General features: G+C 61.3%; 1 protein-coding gene across 4 annotated transcripts; it reads right to left on the reverse strand.

Moving 5' to 3' along the window:
• Window positions 1-102: 102 nt before the first annotated feature.
• Window positions 103-15,639, reverse strand: GIT1 (GIT ArfGAP 1). 4 transcript variants are annotated; one of them, XM_082441235.1, is made up of 22 exons: window positions 15,324-15,639; window positions 13,195-13,342; window positions 9,669-9,802; window positions 9,096-9,208; window positions 8,869-8,974; window positions 8,121-8,338; window positions 7,941-8,035; window positions 7,562-7,604; window positions 6,824-6,928; window positions 5,395-5,443; window positions 4,864-4,936; window positions 4,187-4,284; window positions 3,676-3,787; window positions 3,414-3,547; window positions 3,153-3,305; window positions 2,811-3,041; window positions 2,667-2,720; window positions 2,391-2,477; window positions 2,182-2,255; window positions 1,894-2,076; window positions 1,697-1,760; window positions 103-1,508 (listed from the first exon to the last, which is right to left on the reverse strand). In XM_082441235.1, the coding sequence occupies exons 2-22, from the start codon at window positions 13,232-13,234 to the stop codon at window positions 1,296-1,298; spliced, it is 2,379 nt and encodes a 792-aa protein (XP_082297361.1). In that variant the 5' UTR covers window positions 13,235-13,342; window positions 15,324-15,639; the 3' UTR covers window positions 103-1,295. The 4 variants fall into 4 exon arrangements, with proteins under 4 accessions (XP_082297361.1, XP_082297362.1, XP_082297360.1 ...); XM_082441236.1 differs by lacking the exons at window positions 6,824-6,928; window positions 13,195-13,342 and adding an exon at window positions 5,634-5,660; XM_082441234.1 differs by lacking the exon at window positions 13,195-13,342.
• Window positions 15,640-16,912: the final 1,273 nt, after the last annotated feature.

Below are 16,912 nucleotides of genomic sequence, written 5' to 3' on the forward strand. Positions count from 1 at the left end.
GGTCTTCACTTGCTTCCTACTTTTGCCAGGTTGGTCTTTCTCCGTTTCAGGTCTGCCACCTCCCCAATCCCTCCCACAGTTCCCTAAGCATCAGAAAGGGCACATGGTCACTTATTTATTTTTGATACAAATGTACATGACACACATCTTGACAGTCAGCCCACCACCACCACACAGGTAGAGCCTGGCCCCCGGGACAGAGGTGGGACGGGGAGAGGAGCTGGTGGGCGCTGCCATCTGCCTCTCAGCCTTCCCAGGCTGCAGCCCAGGCTCCAGGGACCCAGACACCGCAGGCACTGGCTTCTCAGAGGTTACAGGGAGGGGGCTCTCAGCTGAGTCAGGGACCCCGGGGAGCCAGCCCCAGGCTCAGGTGCTCAGTTCTCTGCCCCAGCCAGCACAATCCCCCTCCACAAGGGAGGGGAAGAGAGATGGAGCCAAGTGGTTTTCCTTTTACGTTCATAGAGAAAGGGTATGAGTTGGGGGAACAATGAGGGGAGGCAGAGGGCAGGACCCCAGCTGGTTACCCTGGCAGTCCCTGGCCCCAGGATGGGGGAGAGGGGCCAATGCCCAACACGGGTCCCACTGCTCTGGTCCCCTCACCCCTCACAAAACTCCCGATGGGCCAGGCCTCCGGAACGGCACTGCCGCCCCGCACACTCACACGCAGGCACGCAGGGTCACTCAGTTACCACAACGTTAAAATTAAGGGGTGGGAGAGAGGAGAGAGAGAGAAAAAAGACTTTTCCAGTGTTTGCTGCTGGGGACCCCAGGAACACAGGTTGGGGCCTGTGCCCTAGGCTGGGGCCGTTTGGCATTGAAGGAGAGCAGCAGGGGGCTGGTGGCTACAGGGTGGGGACATCCACAGGTATTATGTACAAGGGGGGATGCCCCCGCTCAGCCCCCAATAGGGCTGGACTGGCTCATGGGGGTGGGGTGCATGTAAGGGAACCACCCCATTTGGAGTGTCCCCACCCGACCCTTTGCTGAGGGTGCCCCAGAGGGCAATGGGCTGGGAGTGACACCTTGCAGGCCCCGGCACACTAGAGGGGGAGGGGATGCTATGTACAGGGAGAGGTGCATGGAATGTAGGGGACAGAAGCTCCTGCCACCTCATCTCCCCATCCTTGGGGGCTCAAGGGGGACGGGCACCAGGGCACCTGGCTGCCAGGTGAGAGTGGCGGCACTAAGGGCACTTGTGCCAGCGGCTCTGTTGGGGTGGGGATTAGTGTCTGGAGTGGCCCAGCTCCCATGGCCAGTGAGGTCCCAGGGTGCGGGTGAGGGTGCAGGGAGAGTGGTCACTGCTTCTTCTCTCGGGTGGTGATGGTGACCAGCTGCTTGGCAGCCTTGGCGATGTCGTAGGCGCACTGGATCACCTGCTGAGTCAGCAGCTGGAAGTCCACAGGGGCGCCAGGCTCCGGGGGCACTGTCTTCCGGCACTCGCTCTGCAGCCGGTAGGCGCTGGCGTTGAGCAACCGCAGGGAGCTGCGCACTGGCTCCAGGGCTGGCCTCTGGAGGGAGGGAGGGCGGAGGTAGTTAGTTGGGCCTTGGATTTCAAACCACGAGCTATGATGATATGGCCCAGTGTGTCCATGTCTCCACTCAGGCAGTCGTCAGATTCTCTACACCTGCCCTGCCCTGAGGCCCTGTCCCACCCTGAGGCGCCGCCCAGTCCTGCTCCCCTCTCTGGCCCCTGTACCTTTGGGAAGAGAGAGGCCATCTCAGTCACAGCCAAATGGATCTTTTCTGAGCAGGGCACAAAGCTATGGGGAGAAGGGAGGGTAAATTAGGAGGAGGGCTCTCAGGGAAGGTTCCCAGGGACAGTGGAACACTGGTCCCTCTCTTGCCATCTGCAACACCCCAGAAGCCCATATGAGCCTCTGCCCACCTCCATACCTGTCATGCTTGAATTCCTGGGCAGCCCGCAATAATTCCTGAATGTTCTTGGTGACCTGCTCCGTCTTCAGGATGACATCCTCTGTGCTGGGAAGCCCAGGGTCGAGGTCTCCATCCAGGCTTTCCAACTCCGGGTGGAAGTCCTCTTCCTTGCCCAGCTCTAGAAACCTCTTCCCTTCCAGGCTGGGGTTAGAGAGGAGAGAGGGAGGCATTCCAACTGTGAGGCCGCTTGCCTACACCCTGACAGACGCTCAGGGGCCACTCACCCCCCTCCCCCAGGGGCCTCACCCCAGCAGCGGGTCCCCACTTTGCGTGTTCTCATAGTCACTGTCTGCGCCGCTGCCATGGCGGGAAAGCTTGCTCTGGAGGGGTACAGGGAAGGGGTGGCAGGTAAGGTGCACGTTCACAGACACCACACCCGCTCCCCCCCCCGCCCATCACCTCCCAAGCACACATCTCATTCAGCCCATCCCTCGGGCCCTGGGGATGCACATTACCGTGTGGCGGCTTCCTTCCTGGGAGCACGACAGCAGTGGGGAGGAGGGAGTGAAGGGCACAGCTGAGGCCGACACCCCCTTCCGGACCTGAAACCCAGGCGGGGCTGGAGTCAGTCTCCTCCTCCCCACCACCCACCTTGCGGCTTCCCTGCAGTGAGGCTGGGACCGTGTGTGTCTAGCCATCCCTGTGCCCAGCGTCCAGCATAGAGCCTGGCACCCGCTGGGGCTCACAACCTATTTGCGGGAACGGACCCACCTCCCCCAGGCCCTGCTTACCCGGTAAAGGCCAGCAGGGACGTGCACTGAATAGATGGCGTCATCCTCCAGCTCCTGGGGGTGGCACAGTGGGCGTCATGGAGGGCCCTGCAGTGGCCCCAACCCTGTCTCCACCCCCCACCCCGAGGCCCGTAGGCAGCTCACGGTGCTGTGGAAAGGCTGGAGCCGGGTGGTGAGTTCATCCCCAGGTGGGCCCCCAAAGGGCTTCAGGGCAGAGCCCGGTTCATACATGGAGAAGGCCTGGCGGTCCCTGCGGTGGGTGCTCCCGCCAGGCCCCATGGGCGCGTGCTCCGCTCGTTCGCTGGGGAGTGGGGCTGTGGGCACTGGCCCCGGCGGCTGCCGGATCTGCACGTTCTCGGCCTGCAGCTTGTGGATCTGAGAGTAAGAGTGGCGTCAAGACACTCCGGAGGGTCCAGGCAGCACCACCACCTCCAGGAGGGGGTAACTCCTCCCCGCACTGGGGCCCTGGCAGGCCCCCATCCTCACCTCCCGCTGCAGCCTCCGGAGCTCATCACTCAAGCTGCTGTTGACTTTCATGAGCTGCTGCACCTTTGCCTCGGAGGCGGCCAGGGCCTTCTTGAGCTCCAGGTACTCCTGCAGTGTCACGGCCCCGTCCGACAGGTCTGAGGAGTCCATGCTCTGCAGAAGGAGACGTGAGACAGTCAGCCCCCTTGTCCCCGAGGCCCCGAGCTACGAGAGGATGGAGCAGGGCCTTGGTGGAGGCGTGGGGAGGGGCAGCGCTCAGACCCGAGCACGGTTGTTCCGGGTGGCACCGGCGCTGCGCAGGGGTTCCTGGTCTGTGTCCTCGTCCGAGGCCACGCTGTCGTAGTCGTGCTGGTCGTCCAGGTCACTCTGGCTCCGCACAGACAGCTCGAGGTTGTCTGAGGGCACAGGCCTGTCACTCAGGGCTCACACGGCCCATCTGTCATGCCACCCGCAGAAGGGAGCCATGAGAGAGAATATCCTGGAACAGTGCCCACCACCACGCCCCCATCCACACCCTTCCCACCTGTGGGGCTGCTCAGGCTCTTGCCCTGCTGTCTCCGCTTGGCCTCACTGAGAATGTCGATGATCAAGGTGGCAAACTCTCGAGCATTAAAGCGGGCCAACTTCTGTCGCCCCTGGGAGGCAGAAAGGGCCGGGCTGGCGTGAGGAGGCCCTTACGGCTGACACACGGGGATGGGGACAAAGCAGCCAGGCTGTCCCGACAGTTGACTTAACCACAGCTGAAACGTGCCAGCCCAGCTGGCCGGGCCAGGGCAGGGGGTGGGGAATGACACAGATTGGGGTGCCTAGGGGAGCTCTCAGGAAGAGGCTGGAACCCCGCCAGGGGCTGCTCACTAAGTGCTCCAAAAAGCAGCCTCCTCCCCTCCCCAGATCCCAGAGCCAGCGGGGCCAGGAGTGGGGAAGGCTCGGCCCGGACAGCAGCCTGCCAGGAAGGGCAGGACCCACGGAGCTGGTGACCCCAGGAGGGGAGCTCATCGCCCCAGGACCCCCCCACCCCCGTCCAGCCCACTCACCTGATTCCGCGTGGCTGAGTATTCAGGGTTAACGGGCAGGAAGGGTACGGCACTGCGCTCCGTCACCAGGGTGCTGTGGTTTTGGGTCGCCAGCCACACTGGGGGGGAGGGGCAGGGAGCGGATGGTCCGCGGGGACCAGGCCCACGGGGTGGAGGTGGGAAAGCAAGGAGCACAGCCTTCCGAGCTCCTCCCCATGCCCACCGAGTGTTGGTGTTCAAGAAAGGGGTGGTCTTTGGACAGGGGAAGTAAGGCTGGGTCAGAGCGAGGCCGGGCGAGGCTGGTTGGGGACTGACAAACAGAAAGAGGCGACTCCCTCCCGCCAGCCCCAACCGGGAGTTTGGGCTGGAATCTGGCTGTGGCCAGGAAGAAGGGATGTAGGGGGCGGAGTGGGGCTGGGGAGAGAGCCAAAGTGGGAGGCAGCCAGAGCAGAGGAGCCCCAGTCCAGGGGGCTGGGGGGAGGAGCAGGCTGGCGGCCTCCAGCTCAGCGTGCTTTGCCTGCCTGGCTGGGCTCACAGCTGGCCAGGGCTTACGTGCAGGCCTGCCGAGCAGACCAGCCCCCGGTACCTCTTCCTAGTCCCAGTAAAAGGACCCCAGAGCCACACCAGGTCCCAGCCCCTCCCCAGCAGGCAGGTGCTCTGTTCCCTCCGCCCAAGGCTTTGATCCCCTCCCGGCTCACCAGCGTCATTTTCTCTTCGATCCACCTCGTCATACACGTCCATGGCAAGTTCCTCAAACAGCCGGTTGCTGAGCTGGAGGCGGAGACGGGGACCCAGGCTTTGTCAGATCAACTGGCACCCCAGTGCCAACCAAGCCAGCTCACCGGGATCTTATAAGATGTCGAAAACGACTTGTGTGTCCCCTGTGCCGCCCAGCCCTCCCCCCAGTCTCAGAACTGGCAACTGGGGTAGGGGTCTGTCTGCCAAGCTCCGAGGTGGGAGAGGCAGAGGGAGACCAGAGCAGACTGGTTAGTGCCCAGGTAGCTAGAGATGCGCCACGCGCCCTGGGAGCCTTAGGAGGGCAGAGCCAGGGTCAAAGGCGAGGGGTGGGGAGGTGGAGGACAGGTGACTGAGGAGACTAGAGTGAGGGGCAGGTCCAAGACTTGGAAAAGGGCACCAGGTCAGAGAAAGGGGGCGCCATCGCAGGGACGGAGGCGGGTCAGAGATGGAGGGCAGCTCCAAGCCTTAGGGGCCTGTCTGAGTAGACTCACCGCCTGCAGCTTCTTCTTGGCAGCTTTGGCCAACTCGGACAGGTCTAGGCTGTGGATGACGGAGGGAGAGGGGAATGGGGAAGAGGGGAGAGGCCAGACATGAGCGGTGGCCAGGCCCCTGCCAGTGACCTCCCAAACATGCAGGGATCCCAGGGAGACAACACCCCAGGTGCTGCACACCAAGTGCCTCCCTGCCCCACCCAACCTCCAGAGCCTGTTCCCGAGCAGGCACCATATACCTCTGAGACATGCACTTTTGCCGCGATCTAAGTCCAGAGGAAGGCAGCAGAGGGAAGAACAGGACAGAGGCAGCAATTACCCAGGAGCAGGGCAGCAAACGCCTTCCCACGTCAAGCTCAGACCCATCTCCGTGCACATGCCAGACCCAAAGTGTACCAAACCCAACTCATCTTCCCCCCAGCCCGCTCCTCGGCCGGCTCGCTCCTCCTCTCAGTGACCCACTTGCCCAGCACCAGCGGCAGCTCCTGGGAGTCACCTGCAACCTCCCTCACCCTCAAGCCCTAGCCAGGCTTTCCCCAGGTTCTGCCATTCCATCCTCCTGCCTGGTCTTTTGCAACATTTCTTCATCCATCTTCCTGCTTCCAGTCTTGCCCCTGCAACCCTTTATTCACCCAGAAGCCAAAGTATTCTTGACACATCTGGCTGCGCTACCCCTGGCCTTAGGAACTTTTCAATAGTAACAGGTTATGTATGGAACACTTCAACAAAAAGCTCACTTAAAAATATGCTAGGGAATTCCCTGGCGGTCCAGTGGTTAGGACTCGGTGCTTTCACTGCCGGGGGCCCAGGTTGGGGAACTAAGATCCTGCAAGCCACGCGGTGAGGCCAAAAAAATAAATAAACGAAATAAAAACGCTAAATGCTTCGCATGCACTCTCTTATCTAATCCTCTCAGAAGCCCAGAAAGATAGGTACAGTCACCCTTATTTCCAGGAGCAGTAACTAAGGCTCAGAGAGGTTAAGGAGCCTGCCTGAAGCCACACAGCCAGTAAGTGGCAGAGCAGACTCCACAAATCCGTGTTGGAACCTCTCTGCTCTTGGGGTGGTCTCAGCTCTTGTCGGGGCTCAGGACCAGCCACTCTCTTGCCCCGTCTCTCTTCCAGTCTTGCTCCTGGGATTCCCTGCCTCTCACATGCTTCAGCTACACAGTCTGCCTGCAGTTCCTGGCGCAGCATTTCTGACGTCTATGCCTTTGCCTCTCTTGCTGCACTCCCCACAATGGACTACAACTGACTAGGGTGCCTCCCCTCTTGGCTGTGACCTCCTTAAGGGTAGGGATCACGCCTGAGTTACCTCTGGGTCCAGTGCCAAGAACAGCTGGCACTGGGAAGGTGGTCAGTTAACATTTCATTGAGAACACGTTTACAATACACACGCAAGCAGGCAGACACACCAGGCAAAATCAGACCAGAAAAGTAGCGGGGAGTCTTGGGGTCTCAGAAGAGAGAAGATCTGGGCGTTCAGGGATCCGAGGTGCCCAGGTCTGACCATCCCCATCTGGCCACACTGGCTTCTAGAGGGGGAGGGAGCCTCCTCTCCAGATCCAGGCCAGCAGGCACAGCTTGGCCATCGCAGGCAGCCACCAGGTGGCGCTAGCATCCATCTTGTGAGCTGGGTGAGCGTCCCCAACCCAGCCTGGGCTCCTGGGGCCTCTTGGATAAGAGGCAGGAACACCTCTACTGGCCTTGGGCCCGCAGCCCCTGCCCAATTTCTGAGCACACCACAGAGGCCTGGCAGAATCCCAAAGTTAGTCAAACTCCCAGGGCCCACCACCTTTTCACTGAAGAGCAAAAATTTGTCTAAAGATTTTACAGTTGGGGTCAGTGCCACTGGGAACAGAACTCAGTGATCCGCTGCTCCTAGGGGGGCCGTTTCTTGTACTCAAACCCCACGTGCTTGACAGCCATGGGGGTTAGGCTGTGCTGGCTGTGTGCTGAGTCAACATTTCTTACCTGCCTTGGGGCCCAGCATTAGGGAGTGAGGACTGGACTGCGATATGCTTGTGCCTCCAGCCCCCGAAGGGGAGTGGGGGCGGGGGTCCCAGGCCCCTAAAGCTGAAGAGTTCGGGGGTGGGGGCAGCTCTGGGGGTCAGGCACCCACAGGGCATCCAGCCACCTCTGGGAAGGGGCATCAGGTGGGCACTCACCTGTCCGCCATCTGTGGGATGATGTAATGCCCATTCCTGTGATCTGAATAAAAATAAAAATGCCAAGTCACTGGTGCTGGGTGGCCTTAGCAGCTGGGAGCCCACCTCACTGCCATGAGCAGGGCTTGGCACCCAGAAATGACAGGGGAAGGGAGGAGGGCAGGCCACCCCGAAGAGCCCTGGGAACTGGCTGGAAGTTACGCCCACCCCCACTCCCTACCCCAACACGCTGCAGCCCAGAGCCTGCAGCAATTTCACAGGAGCCAGTTGCCTAGCAACGTTGTTCCCCAGCCGGCTTTGTCACCATGGCACCTACTGCTGGGGTGTGTCTGGGTCCCACCTGCCTGGCCCAGCCAAGCCCACCCCACACTCTGCTCACCCGGCTTGCGTCCACAGAGATAGAAGGCCAACCGGTCAGTGAGCTCATACTGGCACTCGACTAGCCTTTCCGCCAGCTCATGGTGCCCCGCCTGCCTGTGGGGAGGGGGCATGGCTCAGCCCTACAGCCGCAGCCCGCTCCCCACACCCACCCGAGCCTCACCCTTCAGCAGACCCTCACCTGGCATAGTCAATGGGTGTGCGGCCGTTAACATCAGGGGAGCCAGGGTCAGCCCCGTACACTACGAGAAGCTCGGCCTGCAGCGTCTGCCCTGCCTTGGCAGCCACATGCAGCGGTGTGGTGCCCTTCTCTGGGTGGAAGAAGTTGGCCTGGGCACCCAGGGACAGCAGGCGCAGACACGTCTCCAGGTTTCCCGTCCGCACGCTCGAGTGGAGTTGCTGTGAGGAGCAGAGTGTGCCACAAACGGGTGTGTGGGGGGCCCCTCCCACCTCCAGCGGCACCTAGTCCAGGCCTGGCTGGGACTCCTACGAGCTCCAAGGGGCCCAGCTGAAGTTAGGTTGTTGGTGGGGCAGAGGGCTTCCCACTAGGAGTTCATGCCCATTAATCACAGCTGCAGTCAGTCACCACCTACCACGTGCAGCATGCTCTGCTTATAACAGCTGTTAACTCTGTGGTAGATGCTATTTCTTTCCCATTTTACAGATGAGGAAACCAAGGCTCTGGGAGGCTCAGAAACTGCCCAGAGTTTTCTGCCTTTCGGGTGGCAGCTGAAGAATTTTAGCCTCGTGTGTCCACTTGGGAGCGGAGGGGCCTTATTCACAAGTGGCCTGACCATGCAATCTCGTCCCTCCACCGTGCCCACCATGCTTGCCTGACCTGGCTGCCTTGGGGGCCTAGGGCTCAGTGGTGATGGCACTGTGGGTGAGGAGAGGAGAGGCCCAGCCCTCCGCTGTGGGGCCCCACAAACCTTGCTGAGGTCCTTGGCGGTGACTCCGTCGTCGTCCCGGCAGGGCAGCTTGTGCACAAAAGCCAGCATCTGGTACTTGGCTCTGATGAACTCTGACTTGATGGGGCTACATGGAGCACACAGGAGGAAATGGGGAGCAGAGCGGGGGAGGCCAGTCGCCCAGCCACCTCCCAGGCTCCTGCCCCTGAGCGCACAACCTCAGCCACCAGCCCTCGAGCCCGACTCACTGGACTTTGTCTTGGGGGTTGGCTTTGCGCCGGCCGCTCTGCACCTGCGCGGGGTCCAGCAGGGAATGCTCCCAGATGGAGTTGGCCCCGTTGCTGGCGAGTGTGTGCACCATCTGTAAGGAAGAAGTGCCAGAGTGAGAATGCCCACTGCGCGCTGGGGAACACCTCCGAGCACCAGGCTGGACACAGTACTAACAGGCCTACTGTGTGCCCGGCACCGCTGCACCCCTACCCAGTCAGGCCATCCCAGCCAAGGATGTGGGTCCTGCTTAGCACTTAGGGTGACATGGTGGGCACACCAAGGCTCTGAAATGTTAAGCTCAACACTATGTGGCCAAGCTACTAGGTGGCAGAGCTGGGGTGAGAGCCCAGGTCTGTGTGACTCCCGTCCTGGAAGCTTCCTCTCCGCGTGGGCCAGCGCCCGGGTGGAGAGGGTCAGGATTGGGTTCCGCCCTGGGTGGGTGCTGCCCCCGGAAGCTGCGGGATCCAGACAGCTGTGTATGTGGGTGCGGGGGGAAACGTGCTGGCGCTCAGCACACGCCGTGGGGAAGAACTGCCCGGCACAGCCCTTACCTGCAGCAGAGTGGGGGGCCAGGCGCTGTGGCGAAGGTGCTTGACGATGGAGATGTGGCGTCCCAGGCTCCGGTGCACGCTGCAGCACTCGTCACACACCAGCACACCCCTGCTGATGGAGGCCCAGCCGGGGTCTGCCGGGGTGGGGGAAAGGGTCAGCCACAGCCAGACACCGGCGAGGCCTCCTGAACACGGCCCTGGGCCCGCACTACGCTTAGAACTCCACGCACATTTGCTCACTCAGTCCCCCAAGGCTCTGGGAGCTGGACCAGCGATGAGGACGCTGAGCTCTGGAGGTGGGAGGGACTCCCATCAGAGCCAAGCCCTTTCCTACATGTCTTTGCCCCTCTGGGGAGGTGTGGTCCCCAGGGCCTACTCGGCGGGCACAGCTTCCTGTCCTGCAGCCACTGCGACCAGTTCCACAGCCTTTCCCCAGGGAACAAGGCTGAGACCCTAGCCCTGCCCCAGGGAGGCAGGAGTCCCCAAGGACTGCATGCCACACATCTCTAGGCACTCCTGTGTCCGGGTCAGTGCCACATTTCTCCTACACTCAGGCTTCTTTTAGAACCAATGGCTCACCTGCCTGACCCATCACACCCCTCTGGGGGCTCCCGCCTCTGTCCTCATCCTGGCAGGTAAGAGCCCTTTTCATGACCGAGTCTCCTGACACCACCAGTGATGGGGTGAGCTGGAGCCCCTCTTAAGGGAGATGGAAGGAGCAAAGGAACTAACACTGACTGAGTACCCACTGTGTACCAGTTGGGTGCCATAAGTATGGTACCTCTAATGACTGTCAGGCAAGGTGGGAAATGCTACCCCTGCTTTACCAATGAGGAAGCAGCGTCTCAGAGAGGTTAGGGTGCTTACTCAAAGCCACACAGCTAATGAGTGGGACTGCTGGGATGTGAACCCAGGCATTTAGACGCCAGAGACCATGCCATGTCCACACCAGCTGCTGTTGCAGCCCCAAGTGGGCGAGGGCCATGGGAGCCACTCTCCACTCCTTGGGGAGAAGTGAACTTTAGAAGCAAGAAGGGGGACCAGAGCAGGATGGGAACTCCTGGGGTCCTTCTCCAGGGCAGGGGAGATGCCACCCATCCCAGGCCCCTTGGGAGAGGGGGAGGAGACAGCTGCGTACAGCTCAGGCTGCGGAAAGGTCACGGGGGAGAAAGCAGCCATTGTGTGCCACTGGAGAATGGGGGCAGGGAGCCTCTCTCGCAGGACACTGGGCTCTGCCCAGGCCCCCGGCCTGTCTCAGGAAGCCCTGTCCTGGCGGGGGGTGAGGGGGTGGGGACTGGCTCCCTGCCTCGCCCCTAGTGCTCACGTTGTCCAGAGTGGCCCCCACTAGGGGAGGGAACAGGCTTGGGGTAATGAGAGCCTCTCCAACCAGAAGGCAATTCTCAGACCCTTCCCTGCAAGGACTTCTGCCAGTGTTCGCCAGAGAATTGTGAGGAAACCGAGTCAGGATACAGCCTGAGCTCTGCCGTGGTGAGTGTCCCCTCCATGGCATGGAAACAGGAAGTGAAAGGGGGAGGGCTCAGTTCTTTGGGTCTGGACTTCTTCAGGGATCCCCCCAAAACAGGGCAGAGGGATGCAGGAGGTACCCGCCATACACCTTCCTCAGAGGCTGAGGGGCCCACGAGGAAGGGACCTGCCATCTGTGCCAAGAGGGGGAGCCCTAGAGCAAACTTTAGTGTTGGCTTTACCCAAACGGTGAGGCCCCCCCCCACCCCAGGCATGGAAAGCTCCTTCCCCCCCCCACTCCCAAACACCACTGGGTCAGGGGTCTGCCTGCCAGCCACCTCCGCCAGCCCAGGCAGGAAGCTGGAAATGACGCAGCCTAAATTCCTCTTGTTGAAATGGTGGGGTTTCCTGTCAGTAGGGAGCCGCCCAGGCCAGGATCATAAATGGGCAGCTCTAAGGCCTCCACCCCAAGCCCATGGCCCTACCGGAGAAGCCAGACCTGGGAAGGCTGGCCAGATATCCAGGGCCATACCAGACATGGTGAGCCCCTGAATGAGGCAGTGACCAGGATCTGGGAAAAGGGGTCCAAGGCTCTGCTCGGCACTCTCCCAGCCTGGGGGAGGGGTTCTCCCTCTCTTCCACAGTGACCTGAAATACGAAGGGTGGGCAGGGGACACTGTCCTGGTCTGGGGCACACTGGTGCCAGCTCAGTTCTGGATGACACAGATGGGTCACCTTACTACCTACTCCCTATGCCCAAGGGGCCTGGGCCTACCCAAGCAGGAGCCTCCAAGGCCCACCTAGGCCAGTTCCTAAGCCAAAGGGCCAGGAAGGGTTTCTGAAAGTCAAATGGCTACTGTAATTTAGGGTTAAGGGACCCTTGCCCCCAAAAAGGCTTCCAGGACCAAACTCAGGGCAGAAGGGATAGGGGGCATAAGGGTTAGGGGATGTGGTCTCCTCCTCAGTATCCTGCCAACCTTCCCCCTGGGCTTCTGCCTCAGTCGTGGGGCGGGGGGCGTCTGGTATGTGTGAGCAAGTGGCAGGAGGGGTCCTGGGATAATGTTAACCAGCACCAACCCCATGGAGACCTCTATTAAGGTGAATACATGTCACTAACCAAGGCCACTGGTGACCTCTAGGGCCCGGAGCCAGCCTCGTCTGATCTAGGGACCAGATCCTCACTAGACAAGAGGGAGAAGCCCACCATCTTGAAAGCAGGCAAGAGTAATCCATGGGGATAGAGGTCAGAATGGTGGTTGCCTTTGGGGGCCGTTGACACAAGAAAGCCCTATAGAGTAATAGGAATGCTCTACCTCTTGATCGGAGTTGTGGTTACACAAGTATATACACAAGTAAAAACTTATCAGGCTGAACAATAAGGAAGAGGCACTTTGCTGTTCGTGAGTTATACCTCAGTAAAAGAAGAAGCCCATCACTCACCCTGCCCCACAATCTATATTATGAAGACAAATGAGCCTGCAGGTTCCCAAATGTCCCTAGCTGGTGGCCAGCCTTGCTCACTCAAGGTGCCTGTAGGATGGGCATCTTGAGGTCTTCACGCCTGTGCCTGGGGCCGCCAAAGCGGGAAGGCTGCCTGAAGGCCTGTGGCGTGAGGAGCAGGCCCTTGAGAGAGAAGCCAGGACTGTGTGGCAGGGTGAGTGGAGGGGCAGGAAACACATTCTCCAGGGTTCCCCGACCCCTGGCCCTCTCCTGGATTCCCAAGGCAGGCAGGGACACAGACGGTGCCTAATGAGGTGGCACCAGCTGCCAGAGCAGCCATGCTATGCCCAGCCGTCTCACAGCATACTCACACTTGTCCCGTGTGCCCAGGCCTGCGACCAGAGGGAGGACAGGGCCCTTTGGGGTCAGGCTGCATCTTACCTTTCACCTCCATGACCCTGCAAATTAACCAACCACAAAAAGGCCACGACCCCACTCCTAGGGCTGGGACTGCAGGGCTCCTATCACAGTGAGAAGCCTACGACTTTGGGTAGGAAGCACACACCAAGGAGGTGGCTCTGGGCCTGGGCTCCAAACTGCTGGTTTCCCTCAAGCCTCTTACCTGGGCTGCTACAGGTCCCAGACTGAAAATGCCACTCCATGCATCATAGGGTCGGGGTGTGGGGTAGCCCCAAAGAGTCAGCTGGGGTCCTGAGAAGCATCCAGACACTTGAAGAATGCCTGCGATGTGCCAGACACCATGCTAGGTGCTGGGGTGGGGGGATGAGCAAGACTTCATCAGCACCCCGCACACCTCACCATCCTGACCTCACCACCTGCCTCTTCCTGATCTGTATTCTGGATCAGGGGAAAAGGAGATTCCAGGGGGTCACAAATGGCTCTGTGGGATGAGGACTGGGGGTAGGAGCTGGGCACCCCAACACAACAGATACACACCACTCCTGCCCATGCCCACTGGACATCCAGAGGCTTCCAGCCAAACAGTCAAATGCAGCAGAGAAAGGACAACTGCCTTGCTAATGCTGCCCAGCGTCCCCCTGGCCCAGAATCAGGACCACAGACTTGGAGATGGAACAGTCCTCAAAAACCATTTCTACTCCAACTTCTTTGCCTCAGAGTTGAGGAAACTGAGACCCAGAGTGAGGAAAGCCTTGCCATGAGTCACAGAGTAAGCTGGAAACAAAGACAACACCAAAATCCAGACTTCCCTGATAAAGTGTCTGCTAAGCAACCCCCTCCCAGTCCTACTTGCCCTCCCCCCACTGCTACGTCTGCCCAGCAGAGGTGCAGAACAGCCTTGGACAGACATACAGAAGGCAAGCTCTCCTCCTAGCCCTTCCATCCCCAGACCTGCCTGCAGCTGGGGTAAAGAGAGAGTTTCTAACTAATCAGGGGTAAGGACACCCCTTCTCTCCTACCTTCACCCGCCCCCATAAGTTTCTTCAAGGCCCTCTAGACCATGACATGCCCTGAGAGGAGGCCTCAGTGTCAAAACCACCCAGACCACCGTGCCTCTGCCAGGCACCCACAGTTCCCTGTTGGGGTCCTGGTCCTGTCCAAAGGGTGGCTGGAAGTTACGGGCCCACAAAACAGCACCCCACACTCTCACACTTGTTTTGTGCCCAGAGGTTCACAGACAACCCCATCCTCCCCCGAGGTCTCCCAGGGAGATGGCGCCTTTTCTAAAAACAAGACGGTCAAGGGCCAGGGCTTTCCTTTCCCCAGGCCAGCTGCTGAGCCCCATCACTGGCAGTGTCCTCCCGCATCAGAAGGGAGCAGCCTCTCTGGGTCACTGATCCTCACTTCCTCAGTAGGTCAGGGGGGGTTCACATCAGCCTGGACCTGACTCTGCTGGGAAGGAGAAGGGAAACACCATGATAAATACAGCCAGGAGGCAGGCCAGGAAGCCAGGTGGATCCCAGGAATCTAGGCACCCCTCGGCACTGCTCCCTACCCATTTCTGGCCAAACTGGGCTAGGGGATGGGGAGGGGTCTGTGCCCAGGCTGGGGTAACACCAAGCCCACCTTCCAAGTAGGCCTTACTGGAACCCAGTAAAAGCTGTCTCGGTGCTCCCAGTCACCAGGCCTGGGGACGCCTCAAGGGAAGATGCCCAGGCTCGCGGTGGCCCTGAACACCAGGCCCTGCGAGGAGCCTTGGGAACCCGGGGCAGGGAGTCCTAGGAGTAGCCACCCCCTCATCTGATCCCGAGGAAACAGTACCCAGGCCCCCCTGGCCCATCTGCCCAGCTCCCTGCCCCTTGCCCTCCGCCACCCCAGCGGGCGCGCAGACCATGCGAGCAGCAGGTGCAAGACGCGGGGGTGGCACTGAGATGACACAAAACCACACTCGCCCCCACCTCCTAAACCCGGCCGGCCTCTGCCACAGCCCTCCTGCCACCCCAGGCTGGCGCTTCCGTTTGGATACTGAGATGGAAGCGGGGGCAGCCAGCTGCCCTCCTCCCTCATACTGAGGGGTGGGAGGCGGCGCTGGGAATGTCCTTCCTCGCCGGTCCACGGACGCGAGGAAACAGCGGCCCCCCAGGCGTCCCTCCCGCCAAGGACGCGGCTCCGCAGTGGCCCAGGCGGGGGCCGAGACCGGAGGCCGGAGGCCGCAGCCCCCGGCCCGGCCCCGCCCCGCCCTCCGGCCCCGCAAGGCGCTCCCGCCAGGCCCCGGCGCCCGCCCGGCGGCGCCTCGGTGAGCGGTCCCGCCCCCGACCCGGACCCGCTTACCCGGGGCGCTGCAGTCCGCACACACCTCCGCTCGCGGCCCCTTCCGGGACATCCTCAGCGGCGACGCGGCCGCAGCCCTCTGGGCCAGCGTGGGGGGCGCGGGCGGCGGGCCCGGGCGGCGACGGCCCCTGCAGCCCGGCCCAGCTCCGGCAAGGCCTCGGCTAGGCTCCGCGAGCCCGGCCAACCGTCCGCCCCCGGGGCTGGCCCGGAACCCTCCGTGCCCGCCCGCCCGCTCGCCCTCGGGCGCCCTCCGCCCCGCACCGCCCCGCGCCGCCCCACCGCCGCTCGCCGCTCGCTCTCTCCGCCCCCTGCGCGGCTCCCGGCCGCTCCTGCAGGAAGCAGCGCAGGCCCGGCCCACCGGGGGAGGGGCAGACTGCACACCCGCCCCGCCGCCAGGCCCTGCCTGCCGCGCCTCCCGGAGAAAGGAAGCCGAGAGCGCGGGCGGGAAGGGGCGGGGGCGTTTAAAGGGGCCACGGCCGCCGCCAGGCCAGAGCCGGCAGTGCCTCCTACGGCCCAGGCCTCGGTTCCGGTGTACCCCTGTCCCCAGACGGTGTGAGTTTGCCTCACAGCCCCATCCCCTTAATTTCCGGGGACAGTGAACCCTGGGGATCAGAGAAGAGAGTAAAGAGCTGGAGGCCCGGGCTCCCCTTCCTCATCAAGGGGCTGTGGTTCAGGGTACCCGCTGTGGTTCAGGGTACCTATCTCTGTTTGGGGTGAGTTGTGCATCCTGGTCCCCCATGAGTCCGCCTCTGTGTGTCCAGGTGTATGTGTGGTCACACTCTTGCTGACTGCGCACACCGCCAGCAATATGGGCGCCCAGGTGCCAGAGGTCATGCAGTGTATCCCCTGCCACCGGGCTAAAAAGACATCTATTCCTCCTCCATGCTTTCATCCAGAGAGGAAAGAATCTGGGCAATTTTTTTTGGAGACCTCCTGAGGAGTGACGACTGTGCCTGTGTGCAGTAATATCCACTTCGCATCGGTCTTGTATATGTCAACGGTGTTTCTAAGCCACCAGGGGTGTGTGTGTCCAGGGCGTGTGCATATAACATATAGGGACCTTTTTTGTGGTGGCCTTTCTTCCTGGACTTCACACTGAGACTCACTGGAGGTGGGGGGGGGGGGTGGACAGGGAGAGAAGGCGCAGGCCGCACGTGGGTGCACCCCTGGACTGACCATGCTCCCCCATACACGTGTGCCCCACGTGCACCCAACCCCCATCCCTGCAGCAGCAAAAGGCCAGAACTCTGTTTGTGGGGAGAGGGCAGGGGTGCCCAGGCCCAGGCCCAAGGGCCAGGTCAGTGGTGACACGATTAAGGGACGGTTCCCCAGATTAGGGGAGGGTTCCCCAGCGGCATGTAGTCCTGCTGTGTAACAAGGGAGCAGGAGGGGAGTCCTTGGGCAGGGGTGCAGGAGTTGGTTGATTTTATCCCAGCGGTTCCCGAGCAGCAGTGACTTGTGGGTGGCAGGCTGCTTCCCTGGGGGAGACAAGTAATGTTCATGAGTCACACCACCCGAAATATATGCAAAGCTGCCTCCATCGCCTTTCGTTGCAGCCCAGATTGACAAGTTTGTTTGAGATTGCCATC

Source organism: Balaenoptera physalus, assembly GCF_965194825.1.
Source record: "Balaenoptera physalus genome assembly, chromosome: 20".
NCBI lineage: Eukaryota > Metazoa > Chordata > Mammalia > Artiodactyla > Balaenopteridae > Balaenoptera > Balaenoptera physalus.